At 35.5% G+C, this 16,573-nt stretch overlaps 1 protein-coding gene across 2 annotated transcripts in view; it reads left to right on the top strand.

The window, feature by feature from the left end:
* The first annotated feature begins 352 nt into the window (after nt 1–352).
* IKZF3 (IKAROS family zinc finger 3) overlaps nt 353–16,573 on the top strand; it is an 85,812-nt gene continuing 69,591 nt past the window's right edge. For both annotated transcript variants that reach the window (XM_069074261.1, XM_069074262.1), the window contains exon 1: nt 353–491. In XM_069074261.1, coding sequence (XP_068930362.1) covers nt 353–491 — 139 coding nt within the window. The remainder of the gene's footprint in view (nt 492–16,573) is intronic.

The following is a 16,573-nucleotide window of genomic DNA, read 5'->3' on the forward strand; positions in this document are numbered from 1 at the left end:
CAACACCAACAAAAAACCCCGCTTAAAACAGTATTATACATTCCCACACGTTCTTCTAACATGAGTTTTTGCAACCATTTCAACTCGATTTTTCATGCATAGCTTCCTTTACGAAGTAAAAAAGAAGCATCCACTGTTCCACCACCTTTTCTCTTTCCAAAAAAGAGGCTCACGTTTAGGTTCACAAGTTTGACATTTAAGAGGGAAAACTAAAAGGAATATATGATTCTCAGCAACCCCTTTGTAATAAAAGTCCTTTACAAAGGCCACCACCAGCCAGCGCCGCTCTAACCTCATACACAGAAGTCGTACCTAGTTCCTGTCACTTTAAAGCTCCGCTGACGCCACTCGAATGTATCCAGAGGGGAAGTCCCTGCTCAGGGAATCTCCCGCCAGCTGCAGCGCAGGATCCCAGCGACTCTGGAGGAGCACGTGGAGCAGCAGCAGCCCCAGGAGCAGTAGCAGCCCCAGCAGCAGCAGGAGGATGGAAGGTGAGAGGAGAACCTCATTCTTTTGAGGGGTCTTTGAAAAACTCCGTCAGTTATAAGGGAGTCCCTTCTCTCAGTTTTACTTCTGTTTATTTTGCAGAAAGCAAATATGTTCTATTTCAGAGGGCAAAGGCTTGAAGGTTTTCACCCCTTTGGTGCAAAGACCTTTTGTCTTCTTTAAGTTGCTTTTACACGGAGGTTGTCGGAAATTAGATGGCAACCCATTAGAATCCCCAAGTTGTGAAGTGCCCCATTGCTACAAAACTAGGAAACAAGGCAGACTCCCTTTTGAGTATCAAGTGCCCATTGGGATTGGGTTAATTTTGAAGCACTAATTGTGAAGGAAAGTAGGTACTCTTTTTGTTGTTTTGTGTTTGTTTTCAATAGCAATTTAGTTAGGAAAAAAGTATAGGCGTTATTTTTTTGTTGGCATGTATAGGTGTTGGAACCAGCTTCTCTTTCTCTCCTCACAAAGATTGTCCAAAGCATCTGCCGATAAGTTAGGCTAACCTTATGGGAAATGTTCATTTTATACTATGTTAGAAAGCTACATGCTATCTTTCTTTCTGGTAAAATTTTTGCAGTGTGTGTTTCTTTGAAATTATGAAGATCTGAACTCTGATACTCATAAAAATCCCACTCAAACGGGCATTTTCAGCTTTGAGAAAATGAGCAATCTAAAGTTTCAGAAAATTTGAAAATGGCCTATCTAGCTCAAGTTGAAACTGTTCATTTGAGGGGATGTGTTTTTGAAGAATCTAGATTTGTAAGACAAAATATTCTTCATTTACAAGAAGGTAAGTTGAAACCTCAAGTTGTTGAAATGCTGAATATCATGAATTTATTTTTCTTTTGCAATTGAAGGATTTCTATTAATGCAAATGAAAACTTTTTTTGGTGGTTAAGATTGAGTGTCAAATGTCAAACATGTAGTATTAGAAGCAGCATTCAAGTTCAACCATATGAAAGTTACTGAAATTTAACTAACTTGTATTGATTGTTTCATAGCATAGTTGAGTGCCATATCTATCTATCATCATAATCTTAGGTTGTTTCAGTTTTCTTTCTCTTCCTAATTTTTAAAAATACTTTTCTTGGCTGTTCTGATCCATGAAAACATTTCTGTCCAGCTAAACATATCTTCCCAGGTCAACCAACACAATAATGATGGAAGGTGAACCAAGATATTGATTTGCTGAAAAGAAGATTCAAAATATATGACCATCATAGCACTTGACATATCTTTTCATGTGAAATAGCGTGCTTATTTGCTAAAATAATCAGTGTAGGGTTAAATAATCAAGATGTTAAAGGGTTAAAATAACTATAAGAAAAATCTGAAGACATTTTCATGTATTTTTAAAATGTGAAAACTGCAGTGGTTAGAAACACAAAGGAATAAGTCTGGAGTGTGAGAGAAATTATTTTATAAAAAATCCATTTAAAATATTTTAAGTCAGCGACTAGCTACTTTTCAAGTGGAATGACTTTGTCACTTTAAGAATATGTTTCTATGGAGTTATCAGTCTGAAATTAGATTTTTCCCAGCCTTAACAATGTTGCTTCTCATTCTTCACTTGTGGAAACCTGAAAAGTCAATGACACTGAGGTGATTGGCTTCCTACATTTTGATAACAGTGGATTTATTATGTATGAAGAGAAGAAACAGATTTGTCTGAATAATGGAATTTAATATACCTATCTACTAAAAGGAATTTTTAGAGAATAAACAAAGAAGTAAAGAGGCAAAGTTGCTGTATGAAGAGCTATATGAAGAATTAAATTAATGATGTACCCATTTTAGTAAGTAGAAAAGTGAAGTAGGAAATAAAGGAACTTGTGATTAGTTTTGAGTTTAGAAATGCCAAGGGTTAGGTACAATATTCATCATACAAAAACCCCATTGTAAAAACTGAATACCAAAAACTTAAACCAAAAACACCACAAGAAAAGAAGATGGGATATGTTTGACTTGGTCAAGTACAAGCTTGTTGAGGGCAGGGCACTATTGAGTAAGTGCCACCTGGTTCACTGTGGGCACTCACCACTGACTGATGTGGCTCTTAGTTTTTTTTAAATAGGTAAAATAATATCCTTATGTATGTTGACATTTTTAATCCCACTTCTATGTATTGGGATTTGACCTCTTTCTAATGTGAGATACTTAAAAAGAATGCCATCGAATTGCATTTTTCCTGCCTATTCTTTGGAGTGATGGCAAATTTAACATCTTTTACCTGTTATAAACTTGTTGCTGAAGAGTACAGATAACATAATTGAAATGTAGAAATATGTGTAGTTATTTGTTTTCCTTCTGTACTGGGGGAATCAGACAAAAGAAGATTTTTGAAGGCAGCTAGCTAAGAGGTTGAACAAATAGTACACTGGACCTGAAGTCAGGAAGACCTGACTTTAAATCTTGCCACAGATGCTTAACTAACTGCATGACCCTGGACAAATCACTTAAATACTCTGTCTCATTTTTCTCATCAGCAAATTGGGTGGGGGTAGGGAGAGGTGTTAGACTCATTGGCCTTGAAATGAAATGCTCTTCCAGTTCTAAATCTATGAGCCTATGATAAGTGCAAATCTTGGCACACCAGTGCGGGGATATTAATGCATATTATAAATCGATCTTGAAAACCTTTATTTATCCTTGCTCAAAATTTGTGGCCCTAAATATTTTCCTCCAAAGGCTATTTTATATTTTACTGAATTGGGAGTGCCTTTTATAGTTATTTTTTACATAATCAATTTTTCAGATACTTTTATTATCTCAATTATCTGACATTTCCATCTAAATAAAATGTTCCACATAAATAATTTTACTGCATTAACTGAAGTTCACCCTTTTAATCCTAAACCTTTTTTTAGATTTTCCATCTAAAACACTTGAGAAGTCTCCTTTAGAGTACATTGAACATAATTTAATCATTTCTTACTGTCAAAGAATCATAAAGATATCAGTTTTGCTAGCTTGTGTTAGCATTTTGGGAATATAGTAGAGTATTGACACATTTAAGGTTTGTTGAGTCATGAAATGGTGTTTGCTCCTTTACTAAATGGATCCAATTTGTGCTTTATTAGTATTAGTTCTTTCCTGTCCTCCCTCTGCTGTTAGTTGTCACTTTTGGTTGATGTTGGTGTGCTCTCTGGCTTCTAATATACTCATTTATTTTCCACATCTACCTGGGTGAGGACCTAAGGGCCTTCTCTTAAGCACTGGGCTTGGAGCCAGGAAGATTTGAGTTCAAATACTACTGTAGACACTTACTGGCTGACTTTGGGCAAGTCACTTAACCTGTTTGCTTCAGTTTCTTGTCAAATGAGGTTGTTGTGAGGATCAAATGAGATAATTATTGCATAGTAAATGCTATATAAATGCTAGCTATTACTGTTATTACAAAGTCCTTTCAGCATAACCTGTAACAGCTATCTTCAGAAACATTAAGAAGTCTTTTTAACATCTATATTCTCCTCTTTTATAAATAGTTGCGGTTGATAGAAGGTTAACCTTCAGTTATTTGGAATTTTGATATGTGTATGTACATGTGTCATAAATATGTGGAGAAAGAGAGAGACAGAGAGAGAGAAAGATTATTGAGGGAGATTTCCTATGAGGGAAGAGGTATGAGACCACATAGAGATTGAATAAGAGGTAAAATGAAGATCATGAACTGGCTCTAAGGAACTTTATTTTTTTTCTTTTAAGCAATTGGGGTTAAGTAACTTGCTCAAGGTTACACGGCCAGGTGTTTCTGGGTGGGTGCTAAGTGTCTGAGCCTGGGATTCGATCTCCAGGTCTTCTCAACACTGGAGCCGGTGTTCTTACTCGCTGTGCTACCTGGTCGCTCCTCTAAGGAACTTTAAAACAAGCCACAGGGGCAGCTAGGTGGCGAAGTGAGTAGAACATTCCCTGAAGTCAGGAGGACCTGAATTCAAATCCCTCCTCAGACACTTAACACTTACTAGTCCTGTGACCTTGGGCAAGTTGCTTAATCCCAATTGCCCTAAAAAAAAGCCACAAATAGTTCCAGGGGAGTTCTAGTGGGACCTCAATTTATTTCTGAGGACAGTGTTTTTCGATAGAGATTTTTATTGATAGGCATTAGAACCATCGTTTCATAGAATGTAATCATTTAAATGAATGCTTAAATGATTTAGGAACATTAAATGACATGGAAAAAGTGTCACTATTAACAGTAAACATTTTGTTCCATTATTTGGCTATATTATGTGATAACAAAAGCGCCCATTTTCTTTATATCTGCAAAGATTCAAGAAAACGTTACTCCTGAAAAGTATGGATCAAATATTGATCAGATATCGGCCTGCCCATAAATTTGGTTTGGATGGTTCCATACAAATGATATATGCTTTTTCTGTTGAGTATTTGAATAAAACTTATTCCATTATAACCGTTCTATTGAAAATACATTTATGCACATCATCACTTATTTAGAAACAAGAGGTCATTGTCAGATCTTGAGTTAAGTACATACTCTTTTCATGTCTCATCTGTTAAATTGTTACCTAGTTTTTAATATTAATGATGATGATAATAATAGCTAGCATTTATATAGTGCCTACTACAGTTACTCTGATAAGCACTTTATAAACATTGCTACATTTGAGTCTCCAAAGAAGCTTGGGAGATAGATGGTATTATTATTTTCATTTTACAAATGAGGAAACTGAGTCTGAGAGAGGATAAGTGACTTGCCCAGCATCAGAGCAGTAAGTGTCTGAGGCTAATTTAAACTCACATCTTCCTAAATTCAGGCCGAGTGCTCTGTCCACTGATAACTACTAGCTGCCTGTTTTTAAAGAGTTAGCACATTGTTTTTTGGGTAGTTTAGGGTTCTGTGCTTTGTGGATATTATAAAGAGATCTTAAGTGTCCTTTGAATAATCAAAGAAAGATAAAATTATTTTTAAATGATCTTAATTTTTCTTGTATTTTAATTATCTGAAAATTGGTAGTTTACATTTGACATATAATGGTAACTTTTTTGTTAATATTTTATTTGCCAGTATACCTCATTTCCTAGTAATATTGGCTAAGAGAGTTTACTGTATTTTTTAAAAGCCTAAGTTGATACCTTATTTCTCTAACTGAACAAAATTATTAGAGAATCCAAAGTGGTTAACTTTGTGTGAGGAATTAATGTTATAAAGTATTGTATGTGAATCTCATCCCCATATAAGATATGAGAAGTGATTAGTTAACTTTTATGGAGCAATATTGTTTACTTATTTTAATTAATTGAAAATTAATACATCTTCTGACTCTTGATACCAATTGGGAATTGTTATAAAGCAACCAAATGAGTATTCACTAATGGTTACTCTTTAGAATTGCTAACAACAGCTGTTTTATGTAGGTTTTAAAATTCAACAGAATACATTACATGTATGATCTTATTTGAAACTCACAACAACTCTGAAATGAGTGCTATAGTTAGACTTTCTTTTATCATATTTCTGGCAATCTATGCAATATGGAAAAGAAAACTCATTTTATAAAGGTCTCTACTGAAAAAAATTGAGCAAGAAGATCTGTGTTAATTTTGTTGATCTGTTAAAAACTTTAGTAAAAATTTTCATGAGGGAAGAGAACAAAATGTTGACTAAAAGGGAATTTTGAATGGTCTAGGTTACTTTATTCATGGAGTCCCCTATCACATCCCAAATTGACTGTTCTTTTTGCAAAAATATACATCCCTTGATTATTTGCTTATGTGTTTTTTTTAAAAGTTCTTTTCTCTCTTTTATCCCGGAGCAATGCAGTTATCCTCCATAGAATACCTTATGAAAAGTGTTCCATTCTTACAGTTGATAAAAAGGAATGTTTTTTGCTTTATTTCAGAGTTCTCTGTTACTGCAGAATCTGTTCATTTCCTGCTTGCTATATGCTGACCTGATTCTTGGTAACAAATAGTGATTATTAACTGTTATCAGGATATTTGACCTATCAGAACAATTTCCTGTAACTGTCATTGTGTGAACTACTATGGGATGGATCATTTATAGAGAACAGTAAATATGTAAGTCAGTAAGCTATATATATATATTCTCTAGGTTTTTAATATTATGTAGCTAGTGAGAGTGAGCATGGGATGGTATATAAAGAAACCTAACCTCAGAGTCAGGAAAGCCTGGGTTTGAATCCAACCTCATAAATTTACTAACTGTGTGACCCTGGGCACTTAACCTCTCTCTTCACCCATTTCCTCATCTGTAAAAATTAGGGATTTGCACTTGATAACCTTTAAGGCCACTTCTAGCCCTAAATATGTGATCTGATGATCCTTTTACTTTAGCAGTGAAAAACTGTAATCTAACATGATTAAGGGACTTGTCCAGGGTGACTAGGGCAGAATTAGGTTGTTCAGTGAATAGAGTGCTGGGCCTGGAGTCAGGAAGACTCATCTTCCCAAGTACAAATCTGACCTCAGACATTTCCTAGCTGCCCATTTCCTGGGCAGGTCACCTAACCCTTACCTCAGTTTCCTCATCTGAAAAATGAGCTGGAGAAGAAGATGGCAAACAGGACAGAAAAAAGACTGAACAATAAGGGTGACACACATCTTTTCTAACTCTAAATTCAGTACTCTTCCTGGTATGTCTTCTTAGAGATCATTGAGTTCAGTGAGGCTGATAGAAGTTATTTGTCTAAAGTCACAAATGATTAAAGTGAAAGACAGGGTAGAGCTCCAGCATCCTAATGACCAGGCTAAGATTCTTATGCCTCATAGTTGTCTCAAATAGCATTTTGGTTAAATTAATCTTACTTTCTATGATTCATTCCAGGAAATAACTCTCTCAACTTGAAGGTAGATTTATAGATTTATTTAGTAGAATAAAAGAAAAAGTAACCTCCAAATTATGTATATCCTCTTTAAAACAATTTGTAGGACTTGTACTATTAAATAGCTGGAATTATACTATTGTAAGGCAATTTAACTTTTGAATAAAGATAGAGATTGAATTTAAGGAACTATTTATGCTGTCATCATACATGTTGATAGCACTGAAATTTCAGTTCTGATTCCCACATCAAACTTTTAGGTTCAAACAAAAATCTACCCTGTTCCATAGCCACAGACCAAACTCCAAATTCCATCCATTTGTCTCCCATTTATGTGTTATTGGTTAGAGTGAGATCAAAGGAGACTGTTTGGTTTTACAGTCTTAACTTTGTTTAAGGTTATTCATCACATCATTTGGGTAAAAATTGCTATTTATCATTCTAGTTTATATTTATATACACAATTTATTGTTAGCAGACAACTGAACTTGGAGTCATGAAGACCTGAGTTCAGATCCCATCTCAGATAATTATAAGCTGTATGACCCTGTACAAGTCACATAATTTTTGTCAGCCTCAGTTTCCGCATTTGCAAAATAGGGATAACCCTGGCACATACCTTGTGAGGATCAAATAAGCACTTTGCAAACTTTAAAGTACTATTTATGTATGCAAGCTAAAACAATTGAAATGTGAACATAAATTGTCATTGAAGATTATAATGTTCTCTTATTTCAACAAATGAGTGCCTACTATGTGTTAGGGATTGTAACAAATGCTGTGTAAAATATAAAGTTATGAAAAACTCTAAAGTATAATACCTCGAGGTTAGTTATAGTTGAGCGGGATATCCCCTCTCCCTTTAGCCCTGTCCAACACCTGCTGTGAAGGGCATGTAGTAGAAAGTGAAGGAGATATGCCCAAAGGGTTATAAAACTGTGCATGTCCTTTGATCCAGCAATACCACTGCTAGTTCTATACGCCAAAGACATCCAAAAAAAGGAAAAGGACTTATCTGTACAAAAACATTTATAGCAGCTGTTTTTGTGGTGGCTAAGAACTAGATATCAAAGGAATACCCACCAATTGGGGAATGGATAAACAAGTTGTAGTATATGATTGTAATGAATGAGAAATGACAAGCAAGATGATTTCAGAAGACTGGAAAGACTTACATGGTGAAACAAACAGAGCCAGGAGAATGTTGTACATAGTAACAACAATATCGTTTGATGAAAAATTGAATGACTTAACTCTTCTCACAAATACAATGATCCAAGACAATCCTAAAGGACTAATGATGAAGCATGCTATCCACCTGCAAAGAAAGAACTGATATTGATTGAATACAAACTGATGCATACTATTTTCACTTTCTTTCTTTCATTTTTTTCTTTTATCCGAGTCTTATACAAAATGACTAATACAGAAATATTTTACATAATTGCACCTATATAACCTATATCTGCTTACTATCTCAAGGAGGGAGGGAGGGGTAGAATTTGCAACTTAAAACTTTAAATAAAAATGTAAAAAAGAAAAGAAAAGGAAGAAAGTATAGTAGAAAGAGAAGACTGGACATGGAAGTCAATAGAATTGGTCTCAAAGCCTGACAGCAATATTAATAGTTACTTACATTTACTTGGTTATTTACAAAGGACTTTCCTCACCACAATCCCCAAAGGTTAGTATTATAAGTATTATTATCATGGGCTCATAGCTCTAGCATTGGAGGGACCTCAGAGGCCAATCTCTATCATATGGATGAGAAAATGGGAGCATTGAGAGGTTAAGTGATTCACTCACAGTCACATGATTAGTATTACAGGTGGAATTTGAACCCAGGTCCTGTGACTTCAGGACAATGCCCTTTTCCCTATACTGCCCTATTTTACATTGGACCTAAGGCTCTGAGGTGTTAAGTGACTAACTTATTGTCAAGGAGGCAGCTAGTAAATGTGTCTGGAGTAGGATTTGAATCTACAGTTTTCTAACTCTGGGTCCAGCACTCTATCTAGTCTACCATTCTAAACAAACCCCTTAATCTCTGAGTCCATTTTACCTCACTTGTAAAACAAAAATGATAATACTTTGCAAACTTATCATGAGAAAAATAAATACAAGCCACAACCATGTAAAAGATTGCTCCAAATTTACTAATAACAAGAGAATTGAGATGCAAAATAACTTGGAGGTTTTGATGAAGATGACCAGAAAAAGAGACATAGCTGCTTTTGTAGGGATTATGGGGAGACAGACACATTAATACACTGTTGGTGAAACAGTGAATTGGTCTAACAGTTCTGGAAAGCAATTTGTAATTTTGCTAAGAAAGTGACTGAAATATCCATACCCTTTGATCCAGAGATTCTATGGCTAGTCATATATCCTACAGAGGTTAAAAATAGGAAGATCCCATTTGCACCAAAACATCTCTAACAACATTTTTTATAGTAGCAAAGAAGTAGAAACAAAGTAGATGTCCATCACTTGTGGAATGCATAGATAAATCATAGTACGTGAATGTAATGTAATATTATTGTGCCTAAGAAACAATGAATACGAATACAGAGAAGCAGGTAAGACATAGATGAACTGAGACAAAGTGAAGTAAGCAGAACCTGGAAATTATGTAGACAATGCTAATTGAAAAACAAAAAACATGAAGCTGAAAGCTGAGTAATTATAGTGATCAAGCTTGTCCCTAAAAGAAAAGATGTGAAAATATGCTTCCTTCCACTCTTTGCAGAAGTAGGGAATTGTGGATGTGGAACATTGACCATATAACCCAACTAGGTTTATGTGTTGCTTAGGTATGCAGAACTGATTTTTTTCCTTCTTTGTTACAAGGAAAGGGTAACAATATATCCGTGAATGAAAACTATATGAAAACAAAATATATCAATAAAAATTAAAATTGCTTCAAAGTGTTTCAAACACTTGGTAAATCTCAAAGTGCTTTATACATGTGTGTTATTATTTTAGATCCAGAAGCATAGACGTCATAGCCTACCCATTCAGAAACTCAAATAATCATAATTCTTCTCCAACATTTCACACAAAGAGACAAATGATGAATAAAAAAGCTAATATGAGGAATTATTTTAACTAGGTAGTTTTCAGGGTGCATTGAGTCTGCTAAGTCATACTTTAGCACCTTTACAACAGTAGTTTTTTTTTTTTTGTTGTTGTTCTGTCATTTCAGTTGTGTCCAACTCTTTGCGACCCTATTTGGGGTTTTCTTATTCTAGATCCAGAAGTATGAAAGTATATCTATAAGGGGTGGCTAAGTGACGCAGTGATTAGAGCATCGACCCTGGAGTCAGGAGGACCTGAATTCAAATTCGGCCTCAGACACTTAACACAAAAACTAGCCATGTGACCTTGGGCAAGTCACTTAACCCCAGTTGCCCTCCAAAAAGCAAAAAAAAAAAGTGTATCTACAGATAGACACCAAGATACCTTTAGAGCCTCATCTTTCTATACCTTCCTACATTCATAGTTTTTTTTTTTTTTTAAGTTTCAGATTCTGGGGTGGCTAGGTAGTGCCGTGAATAGAGCACCAGCCCTGGACTCAGAAGGACAAACCTGAGTTCAAATTTGACCTCAGACACTTAACACTTACTAGCCATGTGACCTTGGGCAAGTCACTTAACCCTAATTGCCCTGCCTTCTCCCCCTCCAAAAAGAAAAAAAAAGCTTCAGATTCTATCCCTCTCCAGCTTCTTAGGGTTATTTCCATTCTCTGGGCATTGTTCTTCCTCATACCTGTGCCATTTCCTCTACTTGGAAGGACCAGACCTTTCTTCCACATTTGTCAGTCAAAATCTTTAAAGTCCATCCTTTAAAGTCCAATCCAAATACTACTTTATCTGCAATATCTTTTCTGACCCCTACCCTCCAAGCTGGAAATTACTCCTCCCCCCCCCCCAGCCTTTAGTACAAATCACAGTAGCATTTAATACTTTTCATTAATCCTTACAACATAATGCTTGCTGTAGTAGAGATTTACTAATACCTGATTTCCCTTACTGAATTGTGAGTCTCTTGAGGGTAGGGACCAGATTTTGTATAACTTTATAACTGTATAATATGGTACCCACCTCAGTTCCTACATTTAATATGCATTTAGTATGTTCATAGTAACCATGCAAAAAGGTAACTTTGGAATCATCAAAAAATAGACTGATTATGTTTATTTTGTGTGTGTTAAGTCCACTTTTTTATAGGGATAGAGATAGGGATAGGAATGGGACCTGTAATTTCGTTACTATGGAGAACTTTTTTTTTTTTTAACTACTTTTACCAGTGCAGGTTAGGGCACCTTCTCTGCCTTAGTCTTAAAGAATTGCCTTTATTCTGAGATGTTAAGTGATTTCTTCTGGGTCATAAACCCAGTATGTGTTAGAGGCAGGACTTTGAACCTAGGTCTTCCTGGCTTTGAGGATGCTATATTATATTAAAATTATTTTTAAATTGTGAGTTTATTTTTTCTCTTAATAGAATAGTAGATCAATACACAAGTATCTTATTGTTCAATCATACATCAGAAGCAGAAAAATATTCTAACAGAGATGCTCTAACCACAGACCTCTTGAAAAATCATCTGAGGCCTTTGGATCACATTTGATGGTCTGAAGAAACCCATTCCTTTTCTGGAAAAATGAAGACATCTATATCCAATAAACTCTACAGCTTATAGTCCAACATGACTTATATGGAAATATATTTTGCGTGACTGCACATGTATAACCTATATAAAATTGCTTGACTTTTCAATGAGGGTGTAGGGAAGGGAGTGATAGAATTTGAAACGTAAAAAAAAATGTAAAAATTGTTTTTACATGAAATTGGAAAAAATAAAATATTTTTTTAAATAGTAGGTCCAAGTTTGTTTAAAAAATGTTAAGAGGGGTGGCACAGTAAATAGAGCACCTACCCTGGAGTCAGGAGGAACTGAGCTCAAATATGATTTCAGACACTTAACACTTACTAGCCATGTGACCATGGGCAAGTCACTAAATCCCAATTACCCTGTCTTCTCCCCTCCAAAAAGCAAAAAAAAAAAAATTTTTTTTTTAAAGAATTGAGACATAGCTTGAAATGTCAACTTGAATATAAGTTTTGGTTGGTAAGAATTAGAATATCATTGAGAATAATTTCTTTGTTTAGTTGGAATTAGTGAGGAAAACTTCAAGGTAATACCTGTTAAATATATAACTGATATAGACATACCTTTCCTTTGCCTCTGTCTGGCACAGCTCATTGTACAAGTCCCTGTCAAATATGTGTTGAATCTCCTAATTGCTTAAACTAGTGCAGCATAGAAATGATAAAGTAACTTTGAATATGAAATCTTTTTTAAATGTGGGAAAATTGACCGCATGCACTAATCATAATACTCATGTTCTTTGAATTTCTAATATTTTGAATTATGTTATAGTCTTCATTGGAGTTTTTAAAAGATTGCTGCTGGTATTTTTTTTTTTCAAAAGATGCTTTTGTTTACTCTCACTTAACAAAGAAAGAAAACTAAAGAATTTGTTGAAGGAAAGTTATAAAAATGTATATAAAATGTGTCACTGCGATCTTAGCATTTCCACCATTGAAATTATTTTAGCTCAAACATTTTGAAACAAAGCCATAGTGTGTGAAATGCCTATTCTTTTCCTAATTACCACCTAGCATAGTTCCTTGCACATAGTAGGTATTCAACAAATATGTGTTGAATATCATTGAGACTCTTTAACTTCTTTATTTAGGGATAAATGTATAGAGATAATTGATAAAGAATTGACCTATCATTTAACTAATATAGGGAACTCCTGAATAAAAAAATCCTCTCTACCAATGCAGGTTGGCATTTTTTCTGCAACTTAGGTAGTTGCCTAGAAAAATGAGAGATTAAGTAACTAGTCCAAGGTAACTGTCAATATGTGTCTTACACAGGATTTGAACTCAGGCCTCCCTTGTTCTGAGGACAGCTTTCTAATCACTAAGCTATACTGTTCCTCCAATGATATGTATACATACATATATTATATAATGCTGTTTAATATATATGTATATGCATATATGTCTTGTATATCATATAGGCAAGGTGTATACGTATGTATATATGTGTTATATATCATATAGACAAGGTATATAAGCTTCTTAATAGCTTAAAACTGCTCTAAGACTTTTGTTATACTGTGTTGTATTGCACATGTATATATGTGTATACACACATGCCTATTATCTTAAAGCTGAAGAGCCTATATATGTGAACATATATGTGTACATTGCACATATGTACACATACATATGTGTGTGAAGATAGTACCTTTATTTTCCTAAAAATTTAGGGTAGGGAAATGTAGGATAGACATTTGTGAAGTTGTCAAGTCACCCTAGAATTGGACTTTTCCCCCATTTTCTCCCACAATCCATAGTTTCCTCTACAGCAGGGGTTCTTGGCTTGGGGTCCACAAGCCTTCAAGGGGTCTCTAGGTAGATTTCAGGGAGGTCTGTCAACTTTGATGGGGAAAAAATTACACCTCTATTTTCACACACTTTTGGTTTCCTTTTTAATCTTGTGTATTTTCTTTTATGCTTTAAAAAGCTCTTCTAAAATGGGATCAATCAGCTTTACTAGATGAACAGAGGGCTCTAGTGCACAAAACGGTTCAGAACTACTCCTCTAGAGACTACCTACAGTGAAAAATACTAGAAATTTCTTGGGCTATGTAAGAGACAGTAGAGGTAAAGGTGGAAAGAATTTTGCATTTGTAGTCAGAGACTTGGGTTTTAATCCAGGCTCTGATATTTGCTATTTGTGTGACTTTAGGCCAGTCACATCATTCCTCTGGTGTTCTGTTTGCTCATAAAATTAGGAGATTGGACTGGATGACCTCTAAAGTGCCTTTCATCTCTAAATTTGCGATCCTGTAGTCTGTTTAATAACCTTGAAGAAGTAGATCTATTATAACTTGACTGTCTTTCTAGTCCCCAAATAAATATTAGTTACATAATTTTTTGGGGAACTGTAATGACATTTAATGGCGCTTGCTGTCATAATGATTATCCTAATGTTTAGAGAAAACTTTAAATACCATTTAAATTTATTTTAAAAATTTGTTGCAATGGTGGGGAAAACATACATTGAAATAAATGCAAGAGAGTTTTTTATTTCCTAGTTGTGACAATAACATTGTGACCTTGGATAAATCACATAATTCAGTGAACACTTACTATGTGCAGAGCAAGTCGCTAGTTGTTGAAGAAGATGCAAAGTTTAAATAAATGGTATTCCTGCCTTAGTGGAGCTTACAGTCTAGTAAGGAGATAAGATACAAACATAGATAACTATAATGTACAATATTATATAATAAAGATATTACAAAGTTGCAAAACAAACTATTCTGTGAGATTACAAATTTGGGATTAGAGAAAGTGACTTGAGTTGGACTTCAAAGGAAGGGATAAAGTTCAACAGTGGGTTTTAAGGAAGGCAGCAAAGGAAAATAAGATTAAGGTTAGAAAGGCGATAGGGTGGTGCCATATTGGAAGTCAAAGTATATTAGCTTAATATGCAGAGGGACCCAATGAAGATTTTTGAGGAGAGGATTAGTATGAGTAGATCCAAGCATACTTAATAATTGACTATTTCAGTGGGGTGGATTCATTGCTGAATATTACTTCCAACAGTACATTGCAGCCCTCTGACACTTTCTAACAGATTTTTACTTTTGTCCATATTCTCTTCTAAATTCTGCATAGAGGGGTGGCTAGGTGGCACAGGTGAATAGGGCACAGGCCCTGGAGTCAGGAGAACCTGAGTTCAAGTCCAGCCTCAGACATTTGACACACTTACTAGCCATGTGACTTTGGACAAGTCACTTAACCCCAGTTGCCCTCCAAAAAGCATAAATAAATAAATAAATTCTGCATAGAGGAGCCACATAGACCTTCTCCTAGCTCTTTTAACATTGCCACTTGGATTGTTTATCTGTTAACCTCTCCTTGTTATGTGACTTTCCTGCCTCAGAAAAGAAGTTGAGAGGATCATAAACTCCTGGATAATATTTTTATGCCATTTCTTGTAGGCATGAAACAATGACCTAACTATTGTAAAAAAGATGATTCTAGCAGGGAAATGAAGGATGGATTGAAGAGGAAGGGGAGGGGAGGCAGAAAAACCTGTTAAAAGATTATTCATATGATTTTTGAAGGAACCTTAGAAGTCATCTACTCTAATCTCATATCACATAAGACAATGAAGACCCAGACAAGTGAGGTGATTTGAACAAATTCGTATAGGTAAGAAGCAGAAGAGCTGAGATTTGAACTGACATCCTCTCCCTTTAAATCCAGCATTCTTCATTTTGTACCCTGGGGCTTCGGGACAGATGGGAGAGATGTAGCAGAGGTTGAATTGATAGACCTTGGCTACTGACTGGATATGAGAGATGAGGGAAAAGTCAAGGCTAACCCCAGGGTTTTGACCATGGGAAACTGGGTTGAACAATGGTGCCACAGACAGAAATAGTCAAGTTAGAAAGAAGAACAGGTTTCATGGAGAAGATAATAAGCTTGGTTTTGTACACATTGAGTTTAAGGTGCCAGTGGGACATTCAAGTATAGATGTTCCAAAAACAGTTGGAGATTCTGGGCTGGAACTCAGAAGCAGAGTCAGGGACTAGAGCGATATATTTGGGAGTCATTTGCATAGGAGGTGGTAGCTGAAGCTACCTGAAAGTAAATGAAATTGCCAAGGGACAGAATATAGAGGGTAAAGAGAGGAGGACCAAGGACAGATCCTTGGGGCCTGCCCATATTAAGGGGTTTGGAAGAGAACAAAGAAAGAAGAGAAGAAGCCATAATAGTGGTGGGAGAAAAACCTGGGAAATGTGATGATTAATGAGAGGAGAGAATGTTCTGTTTGGGAGTAAAGGTAGGGGGTGGCTACCTGTGTCAAAAACTGAAAATAGACTAGTGAGGAAGAAGACTGAAAAAGACCATTGAGCTTGATGATTAGAAGTTATTGGTGCTTTTTGAGAGAGCAATTTTGCCTAGTGTGATCAGGAATGAAGCTAGATTGCAAGGGCTTAAGTGAAGAGTAAGGAAGTGGAGGCATGGAGTATGTATAACTTTTAAAAGAAATTAATGTTAGGAGGAGAAGGATGGTATTACAGATGGGGTAGAAAGTTCAAAGAGAAGCTTTTTTCCTTCCTTCCTTTCTTTCTTCCTTCCTTCCTTCCTTCCTTCCTTCCTTCCTTCCTTCCTTCCTTCCT

Source organism: Petaurus breviceps, unplaced genomic scaffold (genome assembly GCF_028583685.1).
Source record: "Petaurus breviceps papuanus isolate PSGF00001 unplaced genomic scaffold, PetGlider_PUasm1.0 90887, whole genome shotgun sequence".
Lineage (NCBI taxonomy): Eukaryota > Metazoa > Chordata > Mammalia > Diprotodontia > Petauridae > Petaurus > Petaurus breviceps.